General features: G+C 40.5%; 1 protein-coding gene across 2 annotated transcripts in view; it reads left to right on the top strand.

The window, feature by feature from the left end:
* ZFYVE28 (zinc finger FYVE-type containing 28) overlaps window positions 1–26128 on the top strand; it is a 382583-nt gene that overhangs the window by 190003 nt on the left and 166452 nt on the right. For both annotated transcript variants that reach the window (XM_030191112.1, XM_030191110.1), the window contains exons 3-5: window positions 12436–12573; window positions 19007–19209; window positions 23954–24043. In XM_030191112.1, the coding sequence (XP_030046972.1) occupies window positions 12436–12573; window positions 19007–19209; window positions 23954–24043 (431 nt within the window). The remainder of the gene's footprint in view (window positions 1–12435; window positions 12574–19006; window positions 19210–23953; window positions 24044–26128) is intronic.

Here is a 26128-nt window from a genome sequence, read left to right as displayed (position 1 = left end):
GAAATCTAATGGACATTTTAAAAAATGCAGTTGTATAACCATTACAATGACTTTATTACCAGTGTTAGCAAAAATAACTTGATTGAAAATATGTAAATTCTAAGCTAGTAAAAGAAACCATTGGTGACCATATTTTCTCAGTAATTTTATGTCTATTAGAATATTGAGAGGCTTTACATTCAAATTTTATGTATCATTAGAACTGTTGACCACTAAAAGGTGGTATTTAATAGAGAACAAGGTTTCCAATTGTAAAGAATCATTTGGATATTTTCAATGAGCGATAAATAATAATAGAATGAGATATATCTTTTTGATTAAATCCCAGATATTCAACCAAAAGGGATGAATATTAGGACATGAAAATAACATATGTAGTAAATCCCCCAAATGAGAATTACAGTGCCAACATAGATTGGAGGAACTTAATTGGGCACGATGTAACTTACTTGGAGTCCAAATGGCCTTATGAAATAAGAAAAAGAGAGACTGCATGTGACTAGTAGATGCTGTAGGGCGTAATACGAATTTTAAAAAGTTATGCCAATTGGTTTCAATTACCATGCCAATTAATTTCTGTTGACCAAATGGAATCAAGTTTGTGTGATGATCTGAATTTTTTGGAATGCAAAATTGTGAAAAACATAGAAAGATGGTATAACTTTGGGTATTTACCCACTTGGAATAATTGAAGTAATTGCAAGACTTGTGAACAAGAAGAAAATGAGTTTACATCTGATGATAAGCAATATTTTAATTGGTACCATCTATAAAATTAATTACTAGGTAATTGAAAAGATTCCATGAGTTGTGAATTGGATAATAACTTATTCTTATCAAAAGCATGGTGTAAATTCGTAATTCCTTTAGAGATCCAAGTAGGTCAATAGATGGATTGTTTATCAATCATGATTTTGGAATTATACCATATAGGAGCATCAAAAGATCGCCACCTGTGTTTAGATAAAGAAGTATCTAGAATATGGATAGCTTGTATGGTAGAAAAATTGTCAGGTAATTTAAGAGAGTAGGGGAATAAGGCAAAAAATGTAATGGGATGGGATGTGTTAAGTGTGCTTCTATGGTAAGCCAAGCAGGACATTCCAATGAATCTAAAGTACAATTAAACCAGAATACACTATATCTCAAAATTGCAGCCACGTGATATAGAAAACAATCTGGAAAACCAAGCCCACCATCAAACTGAGCAGCTTTCAGTATTTTTAAAGGTATACAGGCAGGCTTGTTGCTTCATAAGAAGTTGGAAATCTTGTTTTCAAATTTTTTATAAAAAGATGGAGGAGCCAATTTAGGTAATATATGCTAAGAACAGTAGGAACAATAGACATTTTAATAGCCTCCATATGACCCCCACCATGATAAATTTCTGGGGGACCAATTATTAATGAGCTTTTCAACTTTTGATGATATTGCATCAAGATTAATATTCATAAGATGATTATGATCTTTATGAAACAGAACACCTAAATACTTTAATTGACAGACCATTTAAGATCACTGTCACCAATATCTGTTATAGTAGTATATTCATTGAGAGGCATTACCTCAGATTTATTCCAATTAATATGGTATCCTGCAAATGAAGAGAAATGAGAAACCAGTTGTAATAATTTTGGGATAGAGAGTGATGGATGAGATAGAAAAATGAGCATATCATTAGCATAGCCTGCTGTTTTAAAATGTTGGTTACCAATAGAGAGACCAAAGATTTCAGTGGAAAATCTAATAGCAATAAGTAAAGGTTCTAAAGCCAGATTAAAAAGTAGAGGAGATAAAGGGTAACCTTGTCTGGCACCTCTATACAATTGAATAGGTCATGATAAGGAATCATTTACCTTAAGCCTAGAACGAGGAGAAGTGTATCATAATTTTACCCAGTTACAAAAGGTATCAGGACAACCAAACCATTTTAGTGTATTAATTAAATGTGGCCACTCTACCATATCGAAGGCCTTTTCGGGATCCAAAGATATGGCAATCGCTGGTCTCTTAGACTTTTGAACTTGGTCCAGAAGGGCATGAAAGGTGTGAACATTTTCTCCTATAAAAAGCCCCTTCATTTGTCAGACAAATCTAAATAATTTCTTTGACTGGGTAACCAGAGAATTAGATCAAGGGAGAGTGCTAGATTTTAGCAAAGCTTTAGACACGGTTCCATATAGACGACTAATAAATAAACTGAGTGACTTTGGTATGGGTTCTAAATTGACTGACTGGGTTAGGAACTAGTTGAGTGGAAGGTGACAGAAGATAGTGGTAAATGGGGCTCATTTTGAGGAAGAGGATGTTGCCAGTGATGTGGCACAAAGTTTGGTTCCTGCGCCAGTTCTTTTTAACATTTGTAAACGATATTGCTGAAGGGCTGTCTTGTAAGATTTGTCTCTTTTGTGGATGATAACAAAATCTTCAATAGGGTAGACATTCCTGATGGTGTGGATAACATGAGGAAGGACCTTAGATTTAATGCTAAAAAATGCAGGGTCATGCATTTGGGCTGCAAAAACCTAAGGGAACAGTACAGTTTAGGTGGTGTAGAACTTTTGTGCATGAAAGAGGAGCGAGACTTGGGTGTGATCATATGTGATAATCTTAAGGTAGTCCAAACAGGTAGAAGAGGCGACGGCGAAAGCTAGAAGGATGCTTTGGTGCATAGGAAGAGGAATGGCCAGTAGGAAAAAGGAGGTGATGATGCCCATGTATAAGACTCTGGTGAGACCTTATTTAGAATATTGTATACAGTTCTGGAGACCGCACCTTCAAAAGGATATAAACAAGTAATAATACCTACCTTATGCGCAGAGCCGAGTCTCCATTAAAGAGAAGATTATATAGTCTGAATGTTAAAAGATCAGAATTTTTCTGGAAATTGGAAAAGTTTTAATGTGGGGCAAGCCAAGAATAAGTCAACTTCTAAAATGCCTCTTGGCTTAAAGGATTTAAAAAATCTTTTTCTGCACAGTTTGCCTTACTGCCAGATCTTTCCGTTACTCATTTGCCTGTCTAGACCAGACATGCACTACTGTGCAAAAAATAGTAAAACAATTAAATACAATAAAAAAAAATTCTGATATCCTTCCTCCTGTCACTCTGCTTTCCCGCCATCTCAAATAAACTAGAAAAAGCCAAGTTTTCAGACTTTTTTGAAATGAAACAATCTGTTTCCAACCTCAATTAGCATACTATTCCAAAGAATGGGCACCTTGACCAAGAAGGGCCATATATGTACCTCATTCTTGTTGCCTCCTTTGCCAGAGGCACCTCCAATAGGCCCTTCTGTGAAGATATTAAATATCTTCTAGGTTGATACCTGGTGAACCTATTATGCAAGGAACAGATCCCAACCCATGCAAAACTTGAAATGCTTAAAACATATCTTAATGTCACTAGAAACCTATGTAGGTGTTTCAACAGAGGTATAGCTGAGGACCACTGAGGCAGCCCATGCATCAATCGTATTGCTGAATTCTTCACTACCTGGAGACAAACTATCAGATTCTTAGAGAGTCCAACATAAAATCCATTGCAATAGTCTAGATACACTAAAACAGACTGCACCACTGCCCTAAACCATTTTTCCGTCAAAAGAAGATGAAGTTTCTGATGTCAGGGAAAACCAGGCAGCCAAATAAATTCTTATGTCTGGCAAGGAGTACATAACCTCAGTTCAGAGACAGTACCCTGCTTCTAACGTAAAGGGTCCAGGCATTTAAACAGTAAGAATTCAGTGTTCTGAAAAATCAGGACCAAATTATTACAAGCCAACCAATCTGCAATTTCCTGTAGCCCAGATTCAAAATTTTGCAAAATGGAAGCACAGTTTCCAACTAAAGAGAACATGAGTTGGATGTCATATACATAAGTAAACCCTTTAAAGCCAGTTACCCACACCAAATTTCCCAAAGGTTACTTATAACAATTGAATAATAAAGGGTATAAATAAGATCCCTGTGGCTCATGCCAATTAACAGAAAAAGGTCTAGATCTAGCATGGTTTAAGAGACAATTGCAGAATGCTTACTCAAAAATGATTCCAGCCAAAGAAGGGCCTTACTTCTCACCCTTTACAGGTACAGCATTTGATTGAAATATCTTTATCAGCCATATTAAATGTGGAGGACAGGTCAAGGATAATTAGCAAAGACCTGTACTGCAGCATCCCTGTATCTTGATACCTTGCCTTGGAGCACTACCAAAGCTGATTCTGCTCCATGTTCTGGGGCCCCCCCTGACCTGGCCATGGTCCAGAATCCCAGTCCCTTCTGCAAGGTCACTCAATTGCAAGAAGACTTTTTTTTCAGTAATTTTTGATAAAATTAAAGATTTGCAATGAGTTTATAATTTGTATTATCTAATGGACCTAAACCTTCTTTTTTTCAACATTGGAGTTACCCTCTTCCAGTATTCCACTATTTTATGAACTGATAATAACGCTTCTGATAAGAAGCTTCAGGAAGCTTGTATTCTGATTTTTTTTCTTTAACTTTCTTTTTCCACATTCTGTGTTTACAGCTAGGAAGGAGAAATGCCAATGGCACGAACACAGGACGGTGAGCCCTTGGACCGCAGCTGGAGGTGTGGCAAAAAAGCCTTCTGGGCTGGCACAAGGCAAGGAGAACCCAGGCAAAAACCAAGGCAAGACTAGACAGGTCAAGGTTAGACTGGGCAAGACTAGAACTAGACAAGACTGGGCAAGGAAAGACTAGGCTAGGCAAGACACAGCTGAGCAAGGCAAGACAAACAAGACAGAAACCGGATCCAGATGAGGCAAGGAAGAGCAAGGCAGTGGGTTTAGAACTGAAACCCAGATGCAGGACAAGGCAAGACCAGGAACTAGGATAAAACTGGGTCCAGACAAGCAAGATGAGGACAAAGCAAGAACTGGATCCGGATGGGACTGGACAAGACAACAAGCAAGACAAACAAGATTATGACTAGACGCAGAAGGCAAGGCAAGAAGGAAAGCAAGGTCCATGTAAGACAGGACTGGACAGGGCAGAAACAGGAGCCCAAGGCAAGATCTAGAGGCAGAGCTGGAGCTTGGCAGGAACTCAGAAACAAGGCAGGGATGGAGCTTGACAGGAACTCAGAGACCGAGCAAGGCAAGGCTGGGTCAAGAACAAGACAGGAGCAGGAACACTAGACAAGACTGAAGACCTTGTTGCGAAGGTGTCCCAGCAGAGTCCGGGATGCTCCTATCAAGGGTGCCACTGTTGACATCACAGGGAGGCATCCCCTATGACTTCTGCCACTGGAGCCACAAAAGAGGACCTCTGGCACGTGCACACACCCTAGAAGGACTGGCTCCCAGGCTGACACGCCAGAGTGGGCCACCACCCGAAAGACACCGAGGAATGCCGCCTCAAGGAGCTCTGAGAGCCAGTGTGGGACAAATCCCGATGCCCCCACAGCATCAGGAGGTGAGTTAGGTTGCAACTCACGGTGAGAGCCTTATAGCCAGGAGCAATTTGGGGTGAAAGGTTGAAGACTTTAATTTTTCAAAGGGAGATTGGACTCTGGCCAAACTGGAAGGATTTGATTACTTTCATGCTATGAGAGGAGTTGAATGGCAAGGCATTAACCCCTCTATACTGTTATAAGTTCTCAGTTTTTGCTGAGACTGGAATCAGACCACAGTTGTTTTGCACTGGGCAATCTCTTCTCAGTATCATCTACCCCAATTCATACTTTATGTGAATCTTGCTTGCTTTAAAAATACATAATGAACTCATAATGTCCTGGACTAATAAAGACTGAAAATTACTTCTTTTGTGTTATCCATATTCAGTTTCCAAGTTTCTCCAAGCACTGAATTGGAAAAGCTGTTAAATTTTAACCTTGTTATCCTTCTGTGCTGCCATTATCACTACAGCTTAAAAACCCCCACCCTCTTGCAGTTGAAAGTTTCAAGGTCCCATCTGAGTTGCCCTTTCAGAGCTTCTCACTGTCTGTGCTGACTATCAAAGGATCCCACTATTAATCAATGTTAAAATTCACAGTTTCAGAGTCTCCATTGTGCATTGTACAGTTGGCTCTTTCTACAGTCCAGGTACGTTCCACATTTCTTTGTGCACTGGAATAACACTAGAGGTCTATAAAAATAATGAGTGGAATGGAACAGCTGGGCATGAATTGCTTGTTTACTCTTTCCAAAAATACTAGGACTAGGGGGCACCAATGAAGCTACAAAGTAGTAAATTTACAAAGAATCAGAGAAAACTTTTCTTCACTCAATATGTAATTAAATTGTGGAATTCGTTGCCAGAGAATGTGGTAAAGGCTGTTAGCTTAGCAGGGTTTAAATAAGGTTTGGATGGCTTCCTAAAGGAAAAGTCCATAGACCATTATTCAGATGGACTTGGGGAAAATCCACTGCTTATTTCTGGGATATGCAGCATAAAATGTATTGCACTTTATTGGGATCTTGCCAGGTACTTGTGACCTGGATTAGCCACTGTTGGAAACAGGATGCTGGGCTTGATGGACCTTCGGTCTATCCCAGTATGGCAATAATTATGTACTTATGTAGCAGTGGGATGGCTGTGTACTCCTAACATCTTGAAGTGCAGCATTTTGTTAACAGTGCTATATTGATGAGCTTTTGAAGTGTTTGATGGTAGCATTAATTTCAGATATTATATAAGAAAGTTAGAGAGTGCCTCATTAAAGTGGTCCTATGATCGTCAATTCATAGTGGTACTTGCATAAGTTGGATTATCAGCTGTTCGCACCAAATTGGAGGATCCCTTTCTTCTTTATTTTTGATAGGCATCTTTTGTGTAAGAAATTGTTTGTGGAGTCTGTTGAAAAGTGATATTTTGTGGAATCCTTCTCGGCCTCACTTTCAGGACTGTCTTTCACTGCACAGAAGGTCTATTTGTAAAAATCCTGGGTTCCCTATTTAGTACAGGCAGAAGGAAAGATTTGGGGCCTGAGTCTCCAAGATTTTCACTTTAAGGGGAAAAGACCTTCATGAAACATTTAATTTTTTTTTTTTTTAAATTATAATAGGTTTTGTGGCACAAATTAGAGTTGAACCACACCATTACCATGTGCATGAACAGATTTCATTCTTTGCTTGCACAGCAGAAGACTGTATTTAACTAAATTGAATGTTTCATGAAGCCCTGATAAGGAGGAAGAATAATCTGCTTACGCTGCGTTGGGTAATGACTCCAATTTGCCTGCCATTCTTTCAGTTTGGGGAAGCTGGGATTTGAGCTCATCATAGAAACAAATGTTACAGATTTCTTTTGTTGATTATCCTGATTCCTTACCATGTGGCTGAAGAAGCCAGTTAAGGGGAAAGTGACGAAATTAAACAAGGAAAATGGAGTCTTCATTGCTTTTATTACAATGTACATTAGTCACTAGAAAGAGACATTACAAATGCTGTGACAAAATGAATCAATTTTAAGGGACTCTAAGATCAACACAGGAAAACTTTATGCAGTAGCCAAAATATATACAAGAGGAATCTGTAGCTTATATACATTAGTGTCCTTAAATTTTTGCTTTTTTCAGAAAGAACCAGTGAAAGCTTGAAATAGTTCATAACTATTCATCCGCTTTCTTCAGTAGTAATTAGGACTGTCAGAGGTGGCATATTTCAAGAATACAGCATAATACTGCTTGCTGTTCACCATCATCATCTGTCCGTAACATCCTTTAATAAACAGCATATCTTTTGCACTTTGTTTTGGTTTGTTTTTTTTCAATTTTTATTAAGTATGATATATCCTTCAAAAATGTTTTTAGAAAAGCATTGAAACTTTTAAGTAGTTAATAATTGAAGCTTACACTTAACTTCGCCATACAACTTGCTCAACTGGACTCACTGCCGTCATGACCAGGAGTTTGTTCTCTTCTTCAGGGAAGTGGTCTGTTGTGATGTAATACTTGTTGTTTCGACAACTGATGCAAGAATTATTAGATGACAGCGAACCACTTGCCTGCAGAAGAGAACGAAATACTGGCCATGTCAGCAGTGCAGTTGAGCAAGTTGTGTGGCACAGTTAAGTGCAAGCTTCAGTTATTAACTATTGACAAGTTTCAATGCTATTTTTTTTTAATGTTGAAGATATAACAAAAATGATAAAAATAGAAAAAAAAACCCATAAAGTGGAAAAATGTGCTGTTTATTAAAGGACGTTATGGACTGATGATGATATAAGGTGAGCTGAAAACAGTAGTAAGCTGCATGCGTGAAATATGCCACCTCTGATGGTCCTAATTCCTACTGAAGAATGTGGTTGAATAGTTATTATTTGAAGCCTTTACTGGTTCTTTTAATAAAAGCAAAAATTTAAGGACATTAATGGATACAAGCTATAGATTCTGCTGGGATATATTTTGATTCATGACAAAATGAATGTCATAATTTTCAGAAAGGCATGTAGTAGTTTGGTGCGTGTAAATTATTAGTGATAGCAGGGAGCTGATGTGGTGTAGATTGAACCTCACATGATGGGTTTATCTCTCTCTATATCTGTCTGTCTATATTTATTTATTTGTGTGTTTGTGTGTGTATATATATGTAAATAAATAAAGATAATCTCCAGGGAACAATGATTAGGAAAATTCTGCTTTTGAAGCTGCAACAGTGTCAGTGTTGTCACCCAGTACTTACATGCAAGACTTTAGCAAATGTAGATACTGTAATGAATGAAATGTTTGGCACTGGTCAGGTACTGTCTTGTTTTTAAATCAAGGGAGATCATACTAATGTGATTGATAACTGGACATGCAAACAGCAGGTGATTAGTAGGATCGATACTTTTGAGTGTATTTGAAATGCTTCATCCTTTCATCCTTCTCTGGTTGTTCTGCCTGGTTTCTGTCACACTTTCACAGTCACTCACTTATTCGCTGGGGAGCTTGGGCACACTGCTCTGCATCAGAAATGGAGTGTGGGGCTTGAAGGGAGAGTTTACTGCTTCCATTCTTTTTTTTCTTAATGTAAGCAAAATGTTTAAAGGACATTTTAAAAATAAGTAAAAGCAAAACTGAAGATCAGAGAAAGCACATGAACAGTAGTAGTTTGTAAGAATGCGAGGTTGTTGATTAGAAAACAGAAAGTAGACGTCGGCTTATTCTGGAAGATACAATGAGTGACCAGAATTTTTTTTTGTCATCCTTTGGCAGTAGCGATGACAGAAGCCAGCTGCATAGCAGTAAGACTATGTTAGCTCTTAGATTACTCCAGCATGTGGTAATAAATCTGTTGTTAACTTCATCATCCCTGAAGCAGCAGCCCTCAATAGCTCTAAAACAACCAGTATATGTTACAGTATCATTATAGTTTGTAAGCCAGATGTTTTTCCTGCAACCTTGGCGGGGGGGGGGGGGGGGGGGGGTCTTTTACTAAAGCTTAGCTTGAGTTATCTGCAGCAGGGCTTATTTTATTCCTATGGGCCCTACTGCAGATAACTCGAGCTAAGCTTTAGTAAAAGACCCCCTTAAGGAACAGTGATGATAGGGACTACACATGTCAGCTTTAAGTATGGGTAGCAGCAACACAACTAGCACTGACACTTCATATACTATGTGATGCTGGTATACCCACAGAGCTTGTGCTAGACATTTTCCCATCACTGTACAGAATACTTGTGATACTGGTAGCATATGTAATTTTTAACTTCTTTTTGTATAAACTGCACTTGTAAGGATGATGTGCTATGCAAGCAAGCTCAGGAAAAGCCACTGACAGTAGGAACAGCAACAAAAAGAAACAGCTTTGACAAAAAAAAAGTAAAGCAGAAAAAAACAACATTTATACTAGGACCCAAAAAAGGAAAACTAAACCCAACCCTTCTTTTTTAGTCTGAACGTGATATGATAGCTCATTTCAGGGACACACAAGCATCACACACAGCTAGTTGAATTATTACTTTTCTTCTGGCATGACTGTCCCTAAAATGTCACATCACAACTAAACAAGAGTCTGTCTGGTGCAAGCTGCAGACATGCTTCTCCTGCCAAGAAAGAAAATAACAGCAGCAGGAAAAGAAGCCAAGACAGCAACATAAAACAAATGAATGTTTTTATAGTAATCACAGTGGGAAGGAAGGCTTGTCTTATTGCATCCAGGTTTCCCTCTTGCCTTCATTATACTGAGGGGTAAGAACATAAATATGATATTGATCGGAGTATTGAAATAAAGAACAGAAAGATTATCTTGTACTGACAGGTACATCTGGGAAAGATCATCAGGGAAAATTGATAGAAAATAAAAATACAGGGTGGTTCTGGGACAATGGTTCATCATATTGATAATGATGACACAATCTAACTAGTTCCAGGACCAGCAGTGAAACAGAAAAGGTGTTGGAGCTAGAGAAAAACCAGCAGTATTAGTGCAGAGAAGAAAAACCTAATGAGGTTCTTGAAACCAAGTTTAAACTCCATGGAGGTTATTAGTTACACAAGCAGCAAAATTACCAGGGAAAAGTTACAGAGAAAATCAGATCTGGTCATATGTTTAACACCTTGAAAATGCAGATCATTATCCTGCACAATCATGAATAACATTATTATTAATTTATTGCATTTGTATCCCACATTTTCCCACCTTTTTGCGGGCTCAGTGTGACTTACAATACATTATGAATAATGGAAATACAATTTGTTACAATTCAGGTTATGGATTGATTTTACCTGGGTGGTGTAGGAGTGAGTTTCTTCTTTTCCTCTGTGTGATTAAAAACAAACCCAGTTTCATATGGTTGAAAAACTATCAACCAGTAATTTTAAAGGTACAAAATATGTTGCAAGAACCATCCTGTTGTGCACCTATAGTGTGTATAGCATGCTGGACAACATGTCATTATTTGTTCTATAGTCCTACTGAAGGGGGCGCTGTAGAAAACGTAGCAGAGCTCTGAAAGGCAGTGAGTTCTCAAGAACACTGAGAGTGATAGTTCCTAAGAGCTCTGAGTTGATGGAAAGTGAGCTCATGTAAAGAGCAAGCAGATTGAGAGCAGTAATAAGAAAACAACCTGGGCTCAGAGGCTAGATAAAGGTCATCAAGAATGTGGAGTCAATTAAGCAACCTGCTGGTCAACTGGAAAAAAAAAGCCTAGGCTGCTTACAAAAGAGGAGAGAGGCAAGTGAGACAGAGCCTAGGAGGTTCCAACCGGCAAAGTTCAAATGCCACTAGACACTTTTAGGAGGCAGAAACAGGTGTGAAATACTGACTTAGGGCCCTGTTTACTAAGGTGCGCTAGCGTTTTTAGCGCACGCTAAAAATTAGCATGAGCTAACGCAAGCGACATCCATATGAATATATGGGTGTCTCTAGCATTAACATGCGTTGAAATGCTAGCGCGCCTACAGCACGGTTTAATAAACGAGGCCTTTAGTTGTCAGATATAAATAAATAAAAGGGTACAGAGTGCCAGATTCAACTCTGGCCATCTTGTTGGCCAAGCAGTTCTTTATTTGCCGACATTTACTATGTAATGAAGGGTTAAGTGTCCTGCTCAAGGTCAGAAAGAGCCACAGTGGAATTTGAATTGAAATCTGCTGGTTCTTAGTCTACTGCTGTAACCATTATGATAGACAGTCTGAGGGAGATAACCACAATGCCCTTAAGAATACACCCTGACTGGAAGCTGTACCAAAGGCTGGTATGAGGACTGGGTATGTTACTGACCAGGGATCCAGGGGAATAACCTCAATTACATTAGTATCCAGGCTGTAAGATGCAGAGTCAGCCAAGCCAGAGCTGTGTGTAAAATCAGAAAGGAGAAAGTTTGTATAGCAGAAAGCTGGGCTCTGTGTTTGTATAGCGGCAGACAAACTGGCTAGAGGCTTGCTGTTCAAAACCCAGGGGCTGTAGTTTAGACCATGGATGTCTAGGAAATGGCATTGTTTGAGGAATGCACTTATTAAATAGTGCAAGCGACTGCAATTTAGTTGTGGAAGATGGTAAAGCAGAACATTTCCTTAAACATGTCCTATTTATAAGCTTTATTTACATTAGTGGTTCATCCATGAAATGGGGATTATTACTGAGCTCCTGACATGAAGAACCAACTTAGACCTTCTTACCACATGTGCTTGCTCTCTAAAATAGTAATCGCTGAGGGTCTTTTATTCTAATTCCGATTATAAAACTTACAGAAATGTCACTTATGAAGAGCTGTCAATGTAAAACTGCCAGCATTGTAAGTGGAAAACACAAACAAATCCCTATTATTGTGGCTTTAGAACTGTCTGATGCATGTTCTAGTTTTGTAATAGTAGCTGCTATCACAAAAGCTGTTTGTTACTGAAGGTGTGATGCAAAAAGTGTTCCATTTTATAGAAAGAGCTTAAATTTGTACTACTTAGCAAGTGTTATTCCTAATGTATTGTTTTGCTTTGTTGTTTTTCTTTGACAAAAATTTCTAAATATGTTTATTTATTATGTTTTAGGATAATGTTTTAAACATCATAAATCACATCATGGAAGAATGTATTCCACTTGAGCGGGCTAACCGTGACTTTTGTGTTAAGTTTCCAGAAGAAATACGCCATGACAACCTTGCAGGACAGCTTTGGTTTGGAGCAGAGGTATGCTATCCATATTTATTTTACCTCTCGGAAGGCTATGGCAAAACTTCGTCCTCAGATAGTACAAATGGGTTTGGTTTTCAAGATACCTCAAATGAATATTAAGTTATTTAAATACAATAGTCATAGATAACGTTTCTTGAGGAGAGGAATATCCCAAGAACCAGATTGCTGATAGCAGACATGGTAAATGTAAGGACTCTTTGTTTGGTAGTAGTTTTTGCAATTTATTGCAAATTATTTTTCCAGGGGGCGCTGAGAATTCTTAAACATTTGGTTTGCAGGTATCCAAACATTCAGATTTCAAATGCAGAACTACAGTATGTGGAAATTGTCCTTTTTAAAAATGGCCTGTCATGTCATCTGCCCAACAGTCAAACTCATTTTCAGTTCATGATTAAATCAGCAATGAATGTGATATTATATACTTGATTGTGGTCTTTCTTTGGTGTTTCTGGGACAGACTGTAGGAGTCCATCTGGCTCTGTCTTTGTTCCAACTACTGGAGTTGCTGTGAAAGCCCACTCCAGCCTATCCATCTTGTCATTTGCAGGACCCAGACTGTAAACGTCTGCCCAGTACTGTCATCGGTTCCAGCTACTGAAGCTGTTGAAGCCCTTTCTAGCCCATCCTAAACTGGATTGTCATATACAGAACACAGACCTAAAGTCTGCCCGGCACTGGCCTTAGTTCTTCACAGTCGGACTTACCACTGTTATTCTGGACGTGAGCCTTGAGCCTAGGCTGAGGCCTAGTATAGAATTTAGGCCAAGGCCCAGGGTGGACCAAACAGACCCTATGCACCACCCGAGCCACCAAACCCCTTACCCTCACAATAACTAACAGGCATCACCAGAAAGGGGAAGATAGAGCATTCAGGCAGGCCTCACGGCCTATCGGGAACCCACTCACGCAGAGACCAAGCAAGCGGGCCTCATGGCCGACCGGGAACCGTCACACTCTGGGAAGGGGGAAAAATTATCAAGGGTTCCACACAGAACTGCAGCGCACACAGTGCAGGGTAAAGCCACAGAAAAAAGGGTGAGAGGCAGAAGCCTCTACAGGAAAACAAAGCTGTGCCACAGGCGAACAAGAGTACAGGAAGCCCAAGAAAGAAACACTCTAGGCTTAAACAGCACAGCACTCAGGGAAAAGGAAACCAATTATAGGGATATACTCTAGGCTGAAACAACACAGCACACAAGGGAACAAGGCTGTACTTACAGCACACAAAGGAAAAGGGAGAACTACCTAAGGAATACACAAACTGGCCCCACAACCCCCAAGGGAAAAAAAGGAACAGCTAAAGGGGATAGAACAGGGCAGAACACTCTGCAGACAAGATAAGAGGAGAGTGAACAAACAAACAGGGGAAGCTGCCTTGACAAACAGACCAGAACAGGAACAGCTGCTCTCCACACACAGGAGACAGCTACAGCAAACAAAAGAGAACTGAACAAACAAACAGGAGCAGGACAAGGGAAGGCAGAACCACAGGGATCAGAGCAGCAGCTCAGCACAAGCAAGGGAACACTGAAGGAGAGAAAGCTAAACAAATAAACTGAAATGATGCAAGGCAACAGCTTACCCCAGACAGCACAACATTAGAGCAGGAGAAGCAAACCAGGTGGGGGAAGTGAGGCAATCAGGCTCATGCTGGGAATACCCAGCACACACAAACACATACACACACAAACAGCAAGCACGAGGAGAAAGGCTAAACTCCCACGTAACACAAGCGCCCAAACACAGGCTGGCTTCAGCAAGGCAATCAACGCCAAAGCAATGATTGCAAGGGAAAGGCAGGCTTAAATGGATCAAGCGTCTGACGTCTGCTGGCTCAGCCCCTGACAAGCCAATCAGGAGTGAGTCCCAAACCTTCCCCTGCCTATCCAGCAGAATCATAACAACCACCAAGCGTCACTCACACATCCACACACCTGCATTCATCTAAGGTTTGTTTTATTTTTTTATACCATCCATTTTCTAAATAGAGATTTACTCTTGGGTTCATCCCATGCCTTTTTGAATTCCGTCACTGTTTTTGTCTCTACCGCGTCCCTCAGTAGGGCATTCCAGGCATCAACCATTCTCTCCATGGAAAAGAATTTCCTGACATTACTCCTAAGTCTACCGCCTTGCAACCTCCGCTCATGTCCTCTAGTTTTACCATTTTCCCTACTCTGGAAAAGATTTGTTTCTATATTAATACCTTTCAAGTATTTAAATGTCTGTATCGCATCTCCCCTGTCCCTTCTTTCCTCTAAGCTGTACGTATTCAGACCTTCCAGTCTCTTCTCATATTTATGGTACAAGCCCCATATCATTTTTATCACCTTCCTCTGGACCACTTCTAGTCTTTTTACATCCTTAGCTAGATACAACCTCCAAAACTGAACACAGTACTCCAGGTGGGGCCTCACCAGCCACTTCTACAGGAGCATCAACACCTCCTCTCTCTATGCAGCCTAGCATCGTACTGGCTACTGCCACTGCCTTGTCACAATGTTTTGTCGCTTTAAGATTCTTGGACACCATCACACCAAGGTTCCTCTACCTATCTCTCACCTCCTAGGACATACTGCTTCCTTGGATTTCTACTCCACAAATGCATCACTTTGCACTTCTTTGCATTAAATTTTAATTGCCAAACATTAGACCATTCTTCTAACTTTGCAGATCCCTTTTCATGTTTTCCACTCCTTCCGGGGTGTCTACTCTGATACAAATCTTGGTATCACCTACAAAAAGGCAAACCTTATCTTTTAACCCTTCGGCAATGTCATTCACAAATCTGTTGAATAGAATCGACTCCAGTACCAATCCCTGAGGCACTCTGCTACTCACCTTTCCTTCCTTTGAGTGAATTCCATTGACAATCACCCTCTGGCCTCTGTCCGTCAACCAGTTTCTAATCCAGTTCACCACTTTGTGTCCTAACTTCAGCCTGTCAGGTTTATTTAAGAGCCTTCTACGAGGAACCAATGCCAAAGGCTTTACTGAAATCCAAGTAGATTACATCTAGCATGCATCCTCGATCCAGTTTTCTGGCTGCCCAGTCAAAGAATTCAATCAAATTTGTTTGGCATGATTTACCTTTGGTAAAAACCATGTTGCCTCGGATCTTGTAACTCATTGGATTCCAGGAAATTCACTATCCTTTCTTTCAGCAACACTTTACCTTTCCAGTAACCGAAGTGAGGCTTACCGGCATATAGTTTCCCACTTCTCTATCACCACTTTTGTGAAGAGGGACCACATCCGCTCTTCTCCAGTCCCATGCAGCCTCTCCTGTTTCCAAGGATTTGTTAAAGAAATCTTTAAGAGGACCATCCAGAACCTCTCCGAGCCCCTCAATATCCTGGGATGCATCTGGTCTAGTCCCATGGCTTTGTCCACCTTCAATTTTTCTAGTTGTTCATAAACACGTTCTTCCATAAATGGTGCAATATCCATGCCATTCTCATATGTACCTTTACATACGAGTTCATCTCCAGAATTTTCTTCCATGAACAAAGAACAGAATATTTGTTTAGCACTTCCGCTTTTTCCTCATCACTCTCCACATAGCCGTCCACAGCATCTTTCTGTCTCGCAGTTCCATTTTCAGCCTTTCTCCTTTCACTGCCTGAAAAAAATTCTTGTCTCCCTTCCTTACATTTCTAGCCATTTCTTCTACATACAATCTGTATACACAGATTGAGAAGGTGTTCTTGAGGTAGGACTGGTGCATTGTTTGCACTAGAGCATGCTATTCTGAATTGGGTATATTTTACCTCAGAAAAGTAATGCATACCAAATAGCTTTCAGTCAATTTATTTAAAACACATTTCACTTGCCTATTTTAAAAAATATCAAAAGTAGTATATACAGCACTATACAAACAAATTTAGAAATAAATCTAAACTCATAAAAAAACAACATGCTGTCCTACCTCCGTCCATTAATCAAAGAGTGAAAGAAAAAGCATGAACCAGCAACAGATAATCCTTCACATCCACAATTGAAGAGTCAGGTTTTTATTTTTTCCAAATATTCTGTAGTCTTGCTTTAACCTTAATTTCTCAAGAAGTTGATTTTACAACTCGTGAACAACCATTGAAAAGGCCTGAGCTCAAGTGTCTCACTCACTTCATCTCTTTACCTTACAAACCAATAAACGCACCACCTAACTAGACTTTAATACTTTACCAGACATATATCACTCTGTCCTGGTGCGTAAGTAGCCCTGCCCATTTGCCCTCAGTTCTGTAAAAGTCAAGATCAACAGCTTAAAGTAGGTCCTGACTCACAAACAACCAGTCAAGTTTTTCAACAAAGGGAAGTTACCTGCTTCAAATCTCTTATTATCATCCATACTGCTGCTTTCAAATCACTTGAAACAGTTGTAAATGCCTGCACATTATTTTCCTGGGGTAATTTTGAAGTGAAGTATGTACATGCTTCTGCCCTGAAAATCCAAGAGTCCATATGGTGAAAAGGGCATGTGTATTTTTACTAATACAGGCAGTTATTAAATTGCCTCCAATATTTGATCTTTGTTTCGTATACCAGTCTAGCTGTTGGTAAAAAAAGAAAGAAACTATCTTTGTCAGACATAGGACATGTTTTTTTCCCCATAGTACAAAAAGAAGGGACATATCAAGCACTCCAAGGAAAACGTAGTACAAAAATTTATTTAATCAAGAATGAATTTTTGATTTTGATTAAATATTTGCTCAGCATTACACTTTACTTGGTGTACCCTGATAAATCCTTTATTTTAATGATTTGTTTCTACTGTGTGGGCCTTTGACCGTTTTTTGTCTTCACTTGCTTAAAGGTTCTGTATTTGTTTCTTCTACTACTACTACTATTTAGCATTTCTATAGCGCTACAAGGCGTACGCAGCGCTGCACAAACATAGAAGAAAGACAGTCCCTGCTCAAAGAGCTTACAATCTAATAGACAAAAAATAAATAAAGTAATCAAATCAAATCAATTAATGTGAACGGGAAGGAAGAGAGGAGGGTAGGTGGAGGTGAGTGGTTACAAGTGGTTACGAGTCAAAAGCAATGTTAAAGAGGTGGGCTTTCAGTCTAGATGTAAAGGTGGCCAAGGATGGGGCAAGACGTAGGGGCTCAGGAAGTTTATTCCAGGCGTAGGGTGCAGCGAGACAGAAGGCGCGAAGTCTGGAGTTGACAGTAGTGGAGAAGGGAACAGATAAGGATTTATCCATGGAGCGGAGTGCACGGGAAGGGGTGTAGGGAAGGACGAGTGTGGAGAGATACTGGGGAGCAGCAGAGTGAGTACATTTATAGGTTAGAAGAAGAAGTTGGAACAGGATTCGAAAACAGATAGGGAGCCAGTGAAGGGTCTTAAGGAGAGGGGTAGTATGAGTAAAGCGACCCTGGCGGAAGATGAGACAGGCAGAAGAGTTTTGAACCGACTGGAGAGGGGAGAGGGGAGAGGTGACTAAGTGGGAGGCCAGCAAAAAGCAGATTGCAGTAGTCTAAACGAGAGGTGACAAGGGTGTGGATGAGGGTTTTGGTAGAGTGCTCGGAAAGAAAGGGGCGGATTTTACGGATGTTGTAAAGAAAGAAACGACAGGTCTTGGCAATCTGCTGGATATGAGCAGAGAAGGAGAGAGAAGAGTCAAAGATGACCCCAAGGTTTCGAGCTGAGGAGACAGGGAGAATGAGAGAGCCGTCAACAGAAATAGAAAACGGGGGGAGCGGGGAGGTGGGTTTGGGGTTTCTTCTAAAATGTTGGACAGTGGCATGAATTCCTGCCATACCAATCCTCCCATAAGAAGGGTTTCTGCAGCCAATATGTGGGCCTTTGGTGATCATCAGACAGTAGTTGCAACCATAGAAGGAAAATGAACATAGAGCACACGTGTTGGCATGATTACAGGCCTCACTCCCTCCTTACACAAAAGCTTTGGTACCAAGTGTATGTGTGAAGGGTGGGGCCATTGTCGGGCTTACAAGCAGCCAACTCATAGATGTATTGCTAATTTTTCCATCAAATTAAGTGAGGATAGAGAAGAACTTGAGATGTGGAGGGGGAGAACTTGGCAGGGAGTCATGGAGGAGGATGAGAGAAAGATGGGACATGGCCATGAAAGTGTGGGAAGGAATACACCTTTTGGGTACATGCTACTGTCATGTTGAAAAAGCACCATCCTCCTTCCCCCCTCTACACACACATTCCTGAATCTTTAAAATAGGGCTCTCTCATCTCTTCTCTGAGGTATCTCTGAAAGTTTGTTTGGAGCTCAGAATTTGATGTGTGTGTCTCAAAATATCAGATATTACCAATTCTGCTTAGTGTAATGTTGGTGTTGCCGGGAAAAGATGGAAATTAATGAGCTCTGAGGATGTAGTCTCAAAAGCTGTCATTTATAAATAAAAGGCTTTACTGGTTCATTTGTCTTTTATTATTCCCACAGTGCTTGGCTGCTGGTTCAATTATTATGAATCGTGAGATAGAAAGCATGGCTATGAGACCATTGGCCAAGGATCTAACCCGTAGCTTGGAAGAAGTCAGAAACATTATTCGTGACCAGTCCCTGAGGGATCTGAATATTTATACAGAGAAAATGAAAGAATCTCTTAAACATTTTGACATATTGTTTGCTGAATTTGAATTGAGGTACAGTAATAACTTCAGTAGCATCTGAATTGTGTTGTCACTAGCACATATTAATGAATGTAAACAATATCAAACCTAATTGAAACAGAAATAATTCTTTGTGATTTAAAATTTTACTGTGCCTGTGAATAAAAGAAAAGAACTTGCCTGCTCACAAAGATGGGGTTGGAAGCTCTTTATCCCAAGAATAAATCACAGTAGCCACCCTAAGGTCTAACATTTATCAAGCTACACTCCCTAGGCCCATTATTGTTATTTTCCATTATTCTGATTGCACCTGAGAGCTCTTTGATGCTAGCAGCCATAGAAATCACAAACATCAGTTTTTCATTATGGTGAGCAAGCTGTGGCTGCCAGTGAGATAAGTAAAGTCACTCATCTCACTTTCACAGATTAAGAAAATAAAGGGGCCTGTTTGCTATGTGCATCAGAGTTTTGACGTTACTGTTTATTAGTTGCAAAAATTAATGTGGCTAACTACTGAGGATGTGGCCAGTCTGCCCATGTTGTTTACCACATAAAGCAGACCTTTACTGCACATTAGCAGCATTGCTGATGGCACATTCAGCTATGCAATTGGTAATGCACTACGAAGCAGGAGCAACAACAGCACTCCTTCCATTCCTTCTGGACATCCATTGTATAATCCTTCCCCCCCTCCCCCAAGCTCTTACCCTGTCGGTGGCCCAGTATTAAAATGGAACAAGTTTCAAGTTTCTTACACCTTGCATTAGTACCATGAGGCTACTGCTAGGGGACAGAAGTGCCGTTTTGATCCCAAGCTGTTGACAGGACAGGAGTGACTGGTTATTACTTCTGCTCCCCACTAGATATTAGGGACCCCTTGTAAGAGCTGGTGGGGGGTCTCTTGTTGATTGGAACTGGCTAAAAAAAGAGGAAGTAGAGCAAGTAGGATTAAATGAACAGTTCTTGCAGTGAAGAAAGATTAAATAATAGCACACATGGACATTTTTTTAAACATATTTATAAAAAAAATAACCTGGAAAAAGGAGTGATAAGTGAGGTAACTAGATGTGCAGAGGACAGTTATTCAATGATATACATCACAAGTGAATTGTGAGAAATTGCAAGAGACCTTTGTGAGACTGAGAAATGAAATTTCATATGAATGTGAGTGATGCACATAAGGAAGAATAATCCAAATTATAATTAGCTGCATGATGCTAGGTTCCATATTAGTAATCACCACCCATAAAACGGTTCTAAGTGTCATAGTGAAGAATACCTTGAAATCTTCTAATCAGTATGCTATAGACAAGAAAGGAAATAGAATGTTAACAATAATTAGAAAAGGAATGGAGAAAAAACCAAAGAATATCATAATGCCTCTACATCGCCCCATGGTACCTTGATTGCTATGTATAATTGTGGTCCCCACATCTCAAAACAAAAAAATGTAATGGAAATAGAAAAAGGCAACAAAATGATTAAAGGGAGTGGAATGACTCTCCTGTGAGGAAAGGTTAAAGAGATTCCACTCTTCAGCTTGGAAAAGAGATGGCTGAGTGAACAGGCAAATATGAATTGATTGTTTACTCTTTAAAAAAAAGTTCAAAGACTTGGGGACATGTCATGAAGTTACTAAATTTAAAACAAATAGTAGAAAATATTTTTCACTCAATGTACAGTTAATCTCTGGAATTCATTGTCAAAAGATGTGTTAAAATCAGTTAGTATATCTGTGTTTAAGGGAGAAAAATCTATAGACTGGTGAGAACCTCTGCTTATTCTTGGGATTAATAGAATCCAACTACTGTTTAGGACCTACCAGGTGCTTGTCGCCTACTGGGCTTGATGGACCTTGGATCTTACCCAGCTTATGCAGACAGATGACCAGTCTGATAGATAAAATGCCCCTAAAAAAGAAATCTCAGATATCCATAATGTCTCAGATACCTCAGTGGCGTTTATGTACAGGAGGTGAGCCTTTTTCAAATGAAGGAAAACTCTGGAATGAGAGGGCATCGGATGAAGATAAGAGAAAATAGGCTTAGGAGGAATCTAAGGAAATCCTTTCATGGAAAGGGTGGTGGAAACGTGGAATGGCCTCCTGAAGGAGGTCGTGGAGACGAGGACTCTGTCAGAATTTAAGAAAGCGTGAGACAAGCATGTGGGATCCCTTAGGAAAAGGAGGAGTTAGTGGTTGCTGAGGAAGGGCAGGCTGGATGGGCCTTTTGGCCCTTATCTGCCGTCATGTTTCTGCGTTTCTAGATTTGGTTTTAATTTTTAGCCTTCTACTAATGGTAGACTATTGAATCTAATATAATAAAACGCACCGTGAACGTTCTAATGAGGACAACGTTCTGTGAAGCCCTGAAGCCCTGAAGCCATCTGACGTCACTGAAGCTGTAGGGTTCGTGGATTCGTGGTGTGAAGCCTCCCTTCAAGCCAGCCAGCCAGCCGTCTCTGCCCCGCCCTCGCGACAAAACAAACAAATCCGGAAGCGAAACGTCAGGGAAGGAGGCGGCGCTCCCGACGTCTAGCCTTCCCTTCGCTGTGTTCCGCCTTCAAAATAAGGCGGAACACAGCGAAGGGAAAGCTACACGTCGGGAGCGCCGCCTACTTCCCTGACGCTTCGCTGCCGGAAACGCCACGGAGGTAAATTGAAAAAGAAGAAAAAAAAAACCAAAACGATGCATGGATGCGAAGGGGGGGAGGAGAAGAGGGTGGGCCAGGCTGGGACATGGGATAGAGAGGAGCATGGATGCGAGGGGGGGGGGTCATGGAAGGGAGAGAGGGGACTTGCTGGAAAAGGATGAATGGAGGCGGCAGGGGACAGAGGAGCATGGATGGGCATGGATTGCGAGGGCAGGGCTCAGGGAGAGAGGGGAATTGCTGCAAATGGATGAATGGAGGGGGCAGGGGACAGAGGAGCATGGATTGGGAGGGCAGGACTCAGGGAGAGAGGGAAATTGCTGGCTAGGGATGAATAGAGGAGACAGATGGGCATGGATGGATATGGATTGCAGGGCAGGCCTCAGGGAGAGAGGGCAATTGCTGGATAGGGATGAATGGAGGGGCCAGGTGACAAAGGAGCATGGATGGGCATGGATTGGAAGGGCAGGACTCAGGGAGAGGGGAAATGCTGGATAGGGATGAATGGAGGGAACAGATGGGCATGGATGGATATGGATTGCAGGGCAGGCCTCAGGCAGAGAGGGAAAATGCTGGATAGGGATGAATGGAGGGGGCAGGTGACAGAGAAACATGGATGGCCATGGATTGGGAGGGCAGGGCTCAGGGAGAGAGGGGAATTGCTGGAAAGGGATGAATGGAGGGGGCAGGGGACAGAGGAGCATGGATGGGCATTGATTGGGAGGGCAGGGCTCAGGGAGAGAGGGAAATTGCTGGAAAAGGATGAATGGAGGGGCCAGGGGACAGATGGCCATGGATTGGGAGGACACGGCTCACACTCTCTCTCTGATATACAATGTCTTTCTGACTCACTCTCACACACTCTGTCTCACACTGTATCACATTCACTCTCTATGTGCCACACAGTCACTCACACACTCGCTTGGTCTCATACACTCACTCAAACAGAGAATCTGTGTCTCACACACACTCTCTCTCTCGCCCACACACACACACACACACACTCTCTCTCACACTGTGTCTCACATACACACTTGCACACACTCTCATTCTCACACACACACTCTCTCACAAACACACTCACACCCAGACTCACTCTCTCTCACACACACTCACACTTTCACTCTGACTCTCAAACAGTCACTCTCACATACACTCTCCCAAACATACACACTCCGAGGAAAACCTTGCTAGCGCCCGTTTCATTTGTGTCAGAAACGGGCCTTTTTTACTAGTGTTTTACTAATACTCTTATTCTTTTTCACACTGATTCATATTTTTCTAACCAAAAATTGCTTCGACAATGAAGAGTGCAGTTTTCCAATGTAGTATAATTCTGCATTATTCTGTGCTGTGCTGCATTAATTGTAAATTATCACATCAAAAAGCCCCATAGATTTTTGTTGTTAAGGGTGTTAGCCTAGATGGTCAGGGGTCGATATTCAAAAGCACATATGATATTAGTGCTGACCATGTCATCCTTTTTTTAAAATCTGAACTGCATTCAGAGAAAACTTTGGGCCATTAAAATTGTTAAATTACTAAAGTTATCAGTTTTAAAAAGAGGTATGGCTGGGATGTATTCTGAAGTTGGGCAAATAGCCCCTCTAGGTGACAATATCTAGATCCTGAGCAAATAAATTTTCCATATAAGTGGCACCACACAAACAGCAGGCAAAAAGCTATGCAGATTATCTATTTAACTTTATCTATGTTTTTAGTTCTGGCTCTTAAATGGATAGTACAGCTGAAAAGCTGCATGAAAATACATGGAAAAGATATCTATTTTAACTTTACACGGTCAACCCTCAGCTGAAATTGCCCTCTACATTTTTATTCAGTTATTTTTACGAAATACAGTTAGCTGTTTTCTAAATTGTTGGAAGCAATGAAAAATTAATTTTACTAACTGTAAACTCTATCACTTATGCAAACTATTAGTGTAGTGTTCAAGTTGAGAATTGTTGATTTTTTTTCTACAGATATCTGTCGTTCAAAGCAAACTATTGCCAAAAACCTTGAATGGGAAAAAAAGTAAACCTACTTTTTAATGTAATTACTTTTTCTAGTTTCACACAAAATCAATATTATGTTTAACATTTTAGAAAACTATTTGTTCTTTTTGCAGTTATGTCTCAGCTATGGTACCTGTAAAGTCTCCGAAAGAATATTATGTGCAGCAAGAAGTAATTGTGCTGTTTTGTGAAACAGTGGAAAGGTAAGCACTTTGCAAAGACGAAGGAACAAGTTTCCAGATTTTTATATAGATTTACTCTGTGCATGCTATCTGAAAAGGGGAGGAAGGGGCAAGAAACAAAACACATTGACAAAACTGCAACTGTTTTTAAGGATGATTCTGCCATATTCAATTCAGCAAGAGGCATAAACAAATATTTTTTTTTTAAAGCAGGACAGGGAATAAAAATGTTGCTGTTCAGAGCCAGAGCAGAGACACTGTGAGAATTTGATATGACAAAAATGAGTGAGGCCTAAGAATATAAGAAAAGTCATGCGGAGTCAGACAAAAATTAATTTAACCCAGCATCTTATCTCTGATGGTGGCAATCCAGCCACAAGTATGCAACAGGTAGATTTGTTTCTCATAGCTCATTAACTTTCCCAAGTCTACCTGGCTAATAATTTTTTTTTATAGATTTTCTTCCAAACATTTGTTGAACTACACTGTTAGTCACCCTGACCACACTTCTGGCAACAAATTACACACAGTTTGTGATGTGTGGGGGGAAAAAAGCCTCATCTATTTGCCATTAGTTTCATGGTGTGTTCTCTTGTTTTTGTGGTGTTTGTAAAGTTAACCAACTATTCCCTATTTAACCATTCCATCCCACTCATGATTTTGTACATTTCTATCATATCTTCTCAGTCTTTTTTTTTTCCTCCAGACTGAAAAATCCTAACTTATTTAGCCTTTTTTAATAAGGGAGGTGTTCTGTCCCACTTATCTTTTTGTCCTCCGTTATCTGAACTAGAGAGTTGCACGGGCACAGAAATGTAAGCCGTCCCCGCTGGAATCTTACCCATCCCCACCCATCCCTGCAAGAATTTAATGATACCTAAAAAAAATTTTTTTTTAAATTCTGGTCTGCTCTCTGTCTCTCTCTGGGTTTGAGTCACAGCACTGCAGGCAAGGAAGGAGCGGAACTTGGAACACACTGGTGCGCATATGTAAGACTCATCTTTGATTTTCTGGCACTGTGTGCTGAAAGGTCACCACATGCATGTGCCAGTAGGTCAGGTGACATCTGATGCTTATGCAGAGAGGGTTAATGGAAGACTTTCTGCATCTGCGCTGTTAAAGCGAGGAAGAGGTGGAGGCAGCATTGAAAGAACTTGGTACTTGGTAGGTGAGAGGCTGGCGCAGGTGCAGCTTACACTTCCACTGGAATCCTGCAGGAACTGCATCTGTCCCCACAGGAACCTCACAGGACTGTGTCCGTCCCACGGGAACCCTGCAGCTCTGGAGGGGATTCCTACGAATGCCGTTGCCGTGCAGATCTCTATTCTTATCCTTATTCTGCTGTTTCCTTTCTGAGAGGGGGCGAATAGAACTGCCCACAGTACTCGAGGTGTGGTCACCCTAAGAATCTACTCAGAGATGACATGATATTCTCAGTTTTGTTCTTTCTTTTTATTGAATACTGCCAACACTTTGTTTAGCAGCTGTAGCACAAAGGGCTGAAAATGTCAATCTACTGTCTATAGTGACTCAAAGACCTGTTTTTTTTTTTTTCAACACTATAAAATTCTCACAAAACAAAGAGCTGGAAACTGTCCACATCACAGTGTGGTCACAGAGTATTGCAAAAGAATTCTTCTGAATCCCAGTATAGTGTGTTTATAGTCTGTTCAGTATGCATAAAGGGAAATGGGCCTTTCTGTGGTTTTTGCAACTACATTCAAAGCGGTTTACATAGTATATTCAGGTACTTATTTTGTACCAGGGGCAATGGAGGGTTAAGTGACTTGCCCAGAGTCACAAGGAGCTGCAGTGGGAATTGCACTCAGTTCCCCAGGATCAAAGCCCACTGCACTAACCACTAGGTTACTCCTCCAATCACTAAAGGATAACTTAGTGAATAAAATAAAGTAGGTAAGTGAAATAAAATAAGACAAAGCTAATAAGATAGACCAGTGTAAAGGATAATTGATAAATAAGTGTATAAAATTTTAAAGAACAAAACAAAAAAAGACAGACATAGTGAAGTAGAATATTCCAGTGCACTTTTTCTTGCTTTTAACAAACTAGTTCGATTTCTAAGGAACCAGTAGCATTCCATAAACT

The sequence above is a fragment of the Microcaecilia unicolor genome, chromosome 2, assembly GCF_901765095.1.
Source record: "Microcaecilia unicolor chromosome 2, aMicUni1.1, whole genome shotgun sequence".
NCBI lineage: Eukaryota > Metazoa > Chordata > Amphibia > Gymnophiona > Siphonopidae > Microcaecilia > Microcaecilia unicolor.
This window is presented reverse-complemented; position numbering and strand designations above follow the sequence as displayed.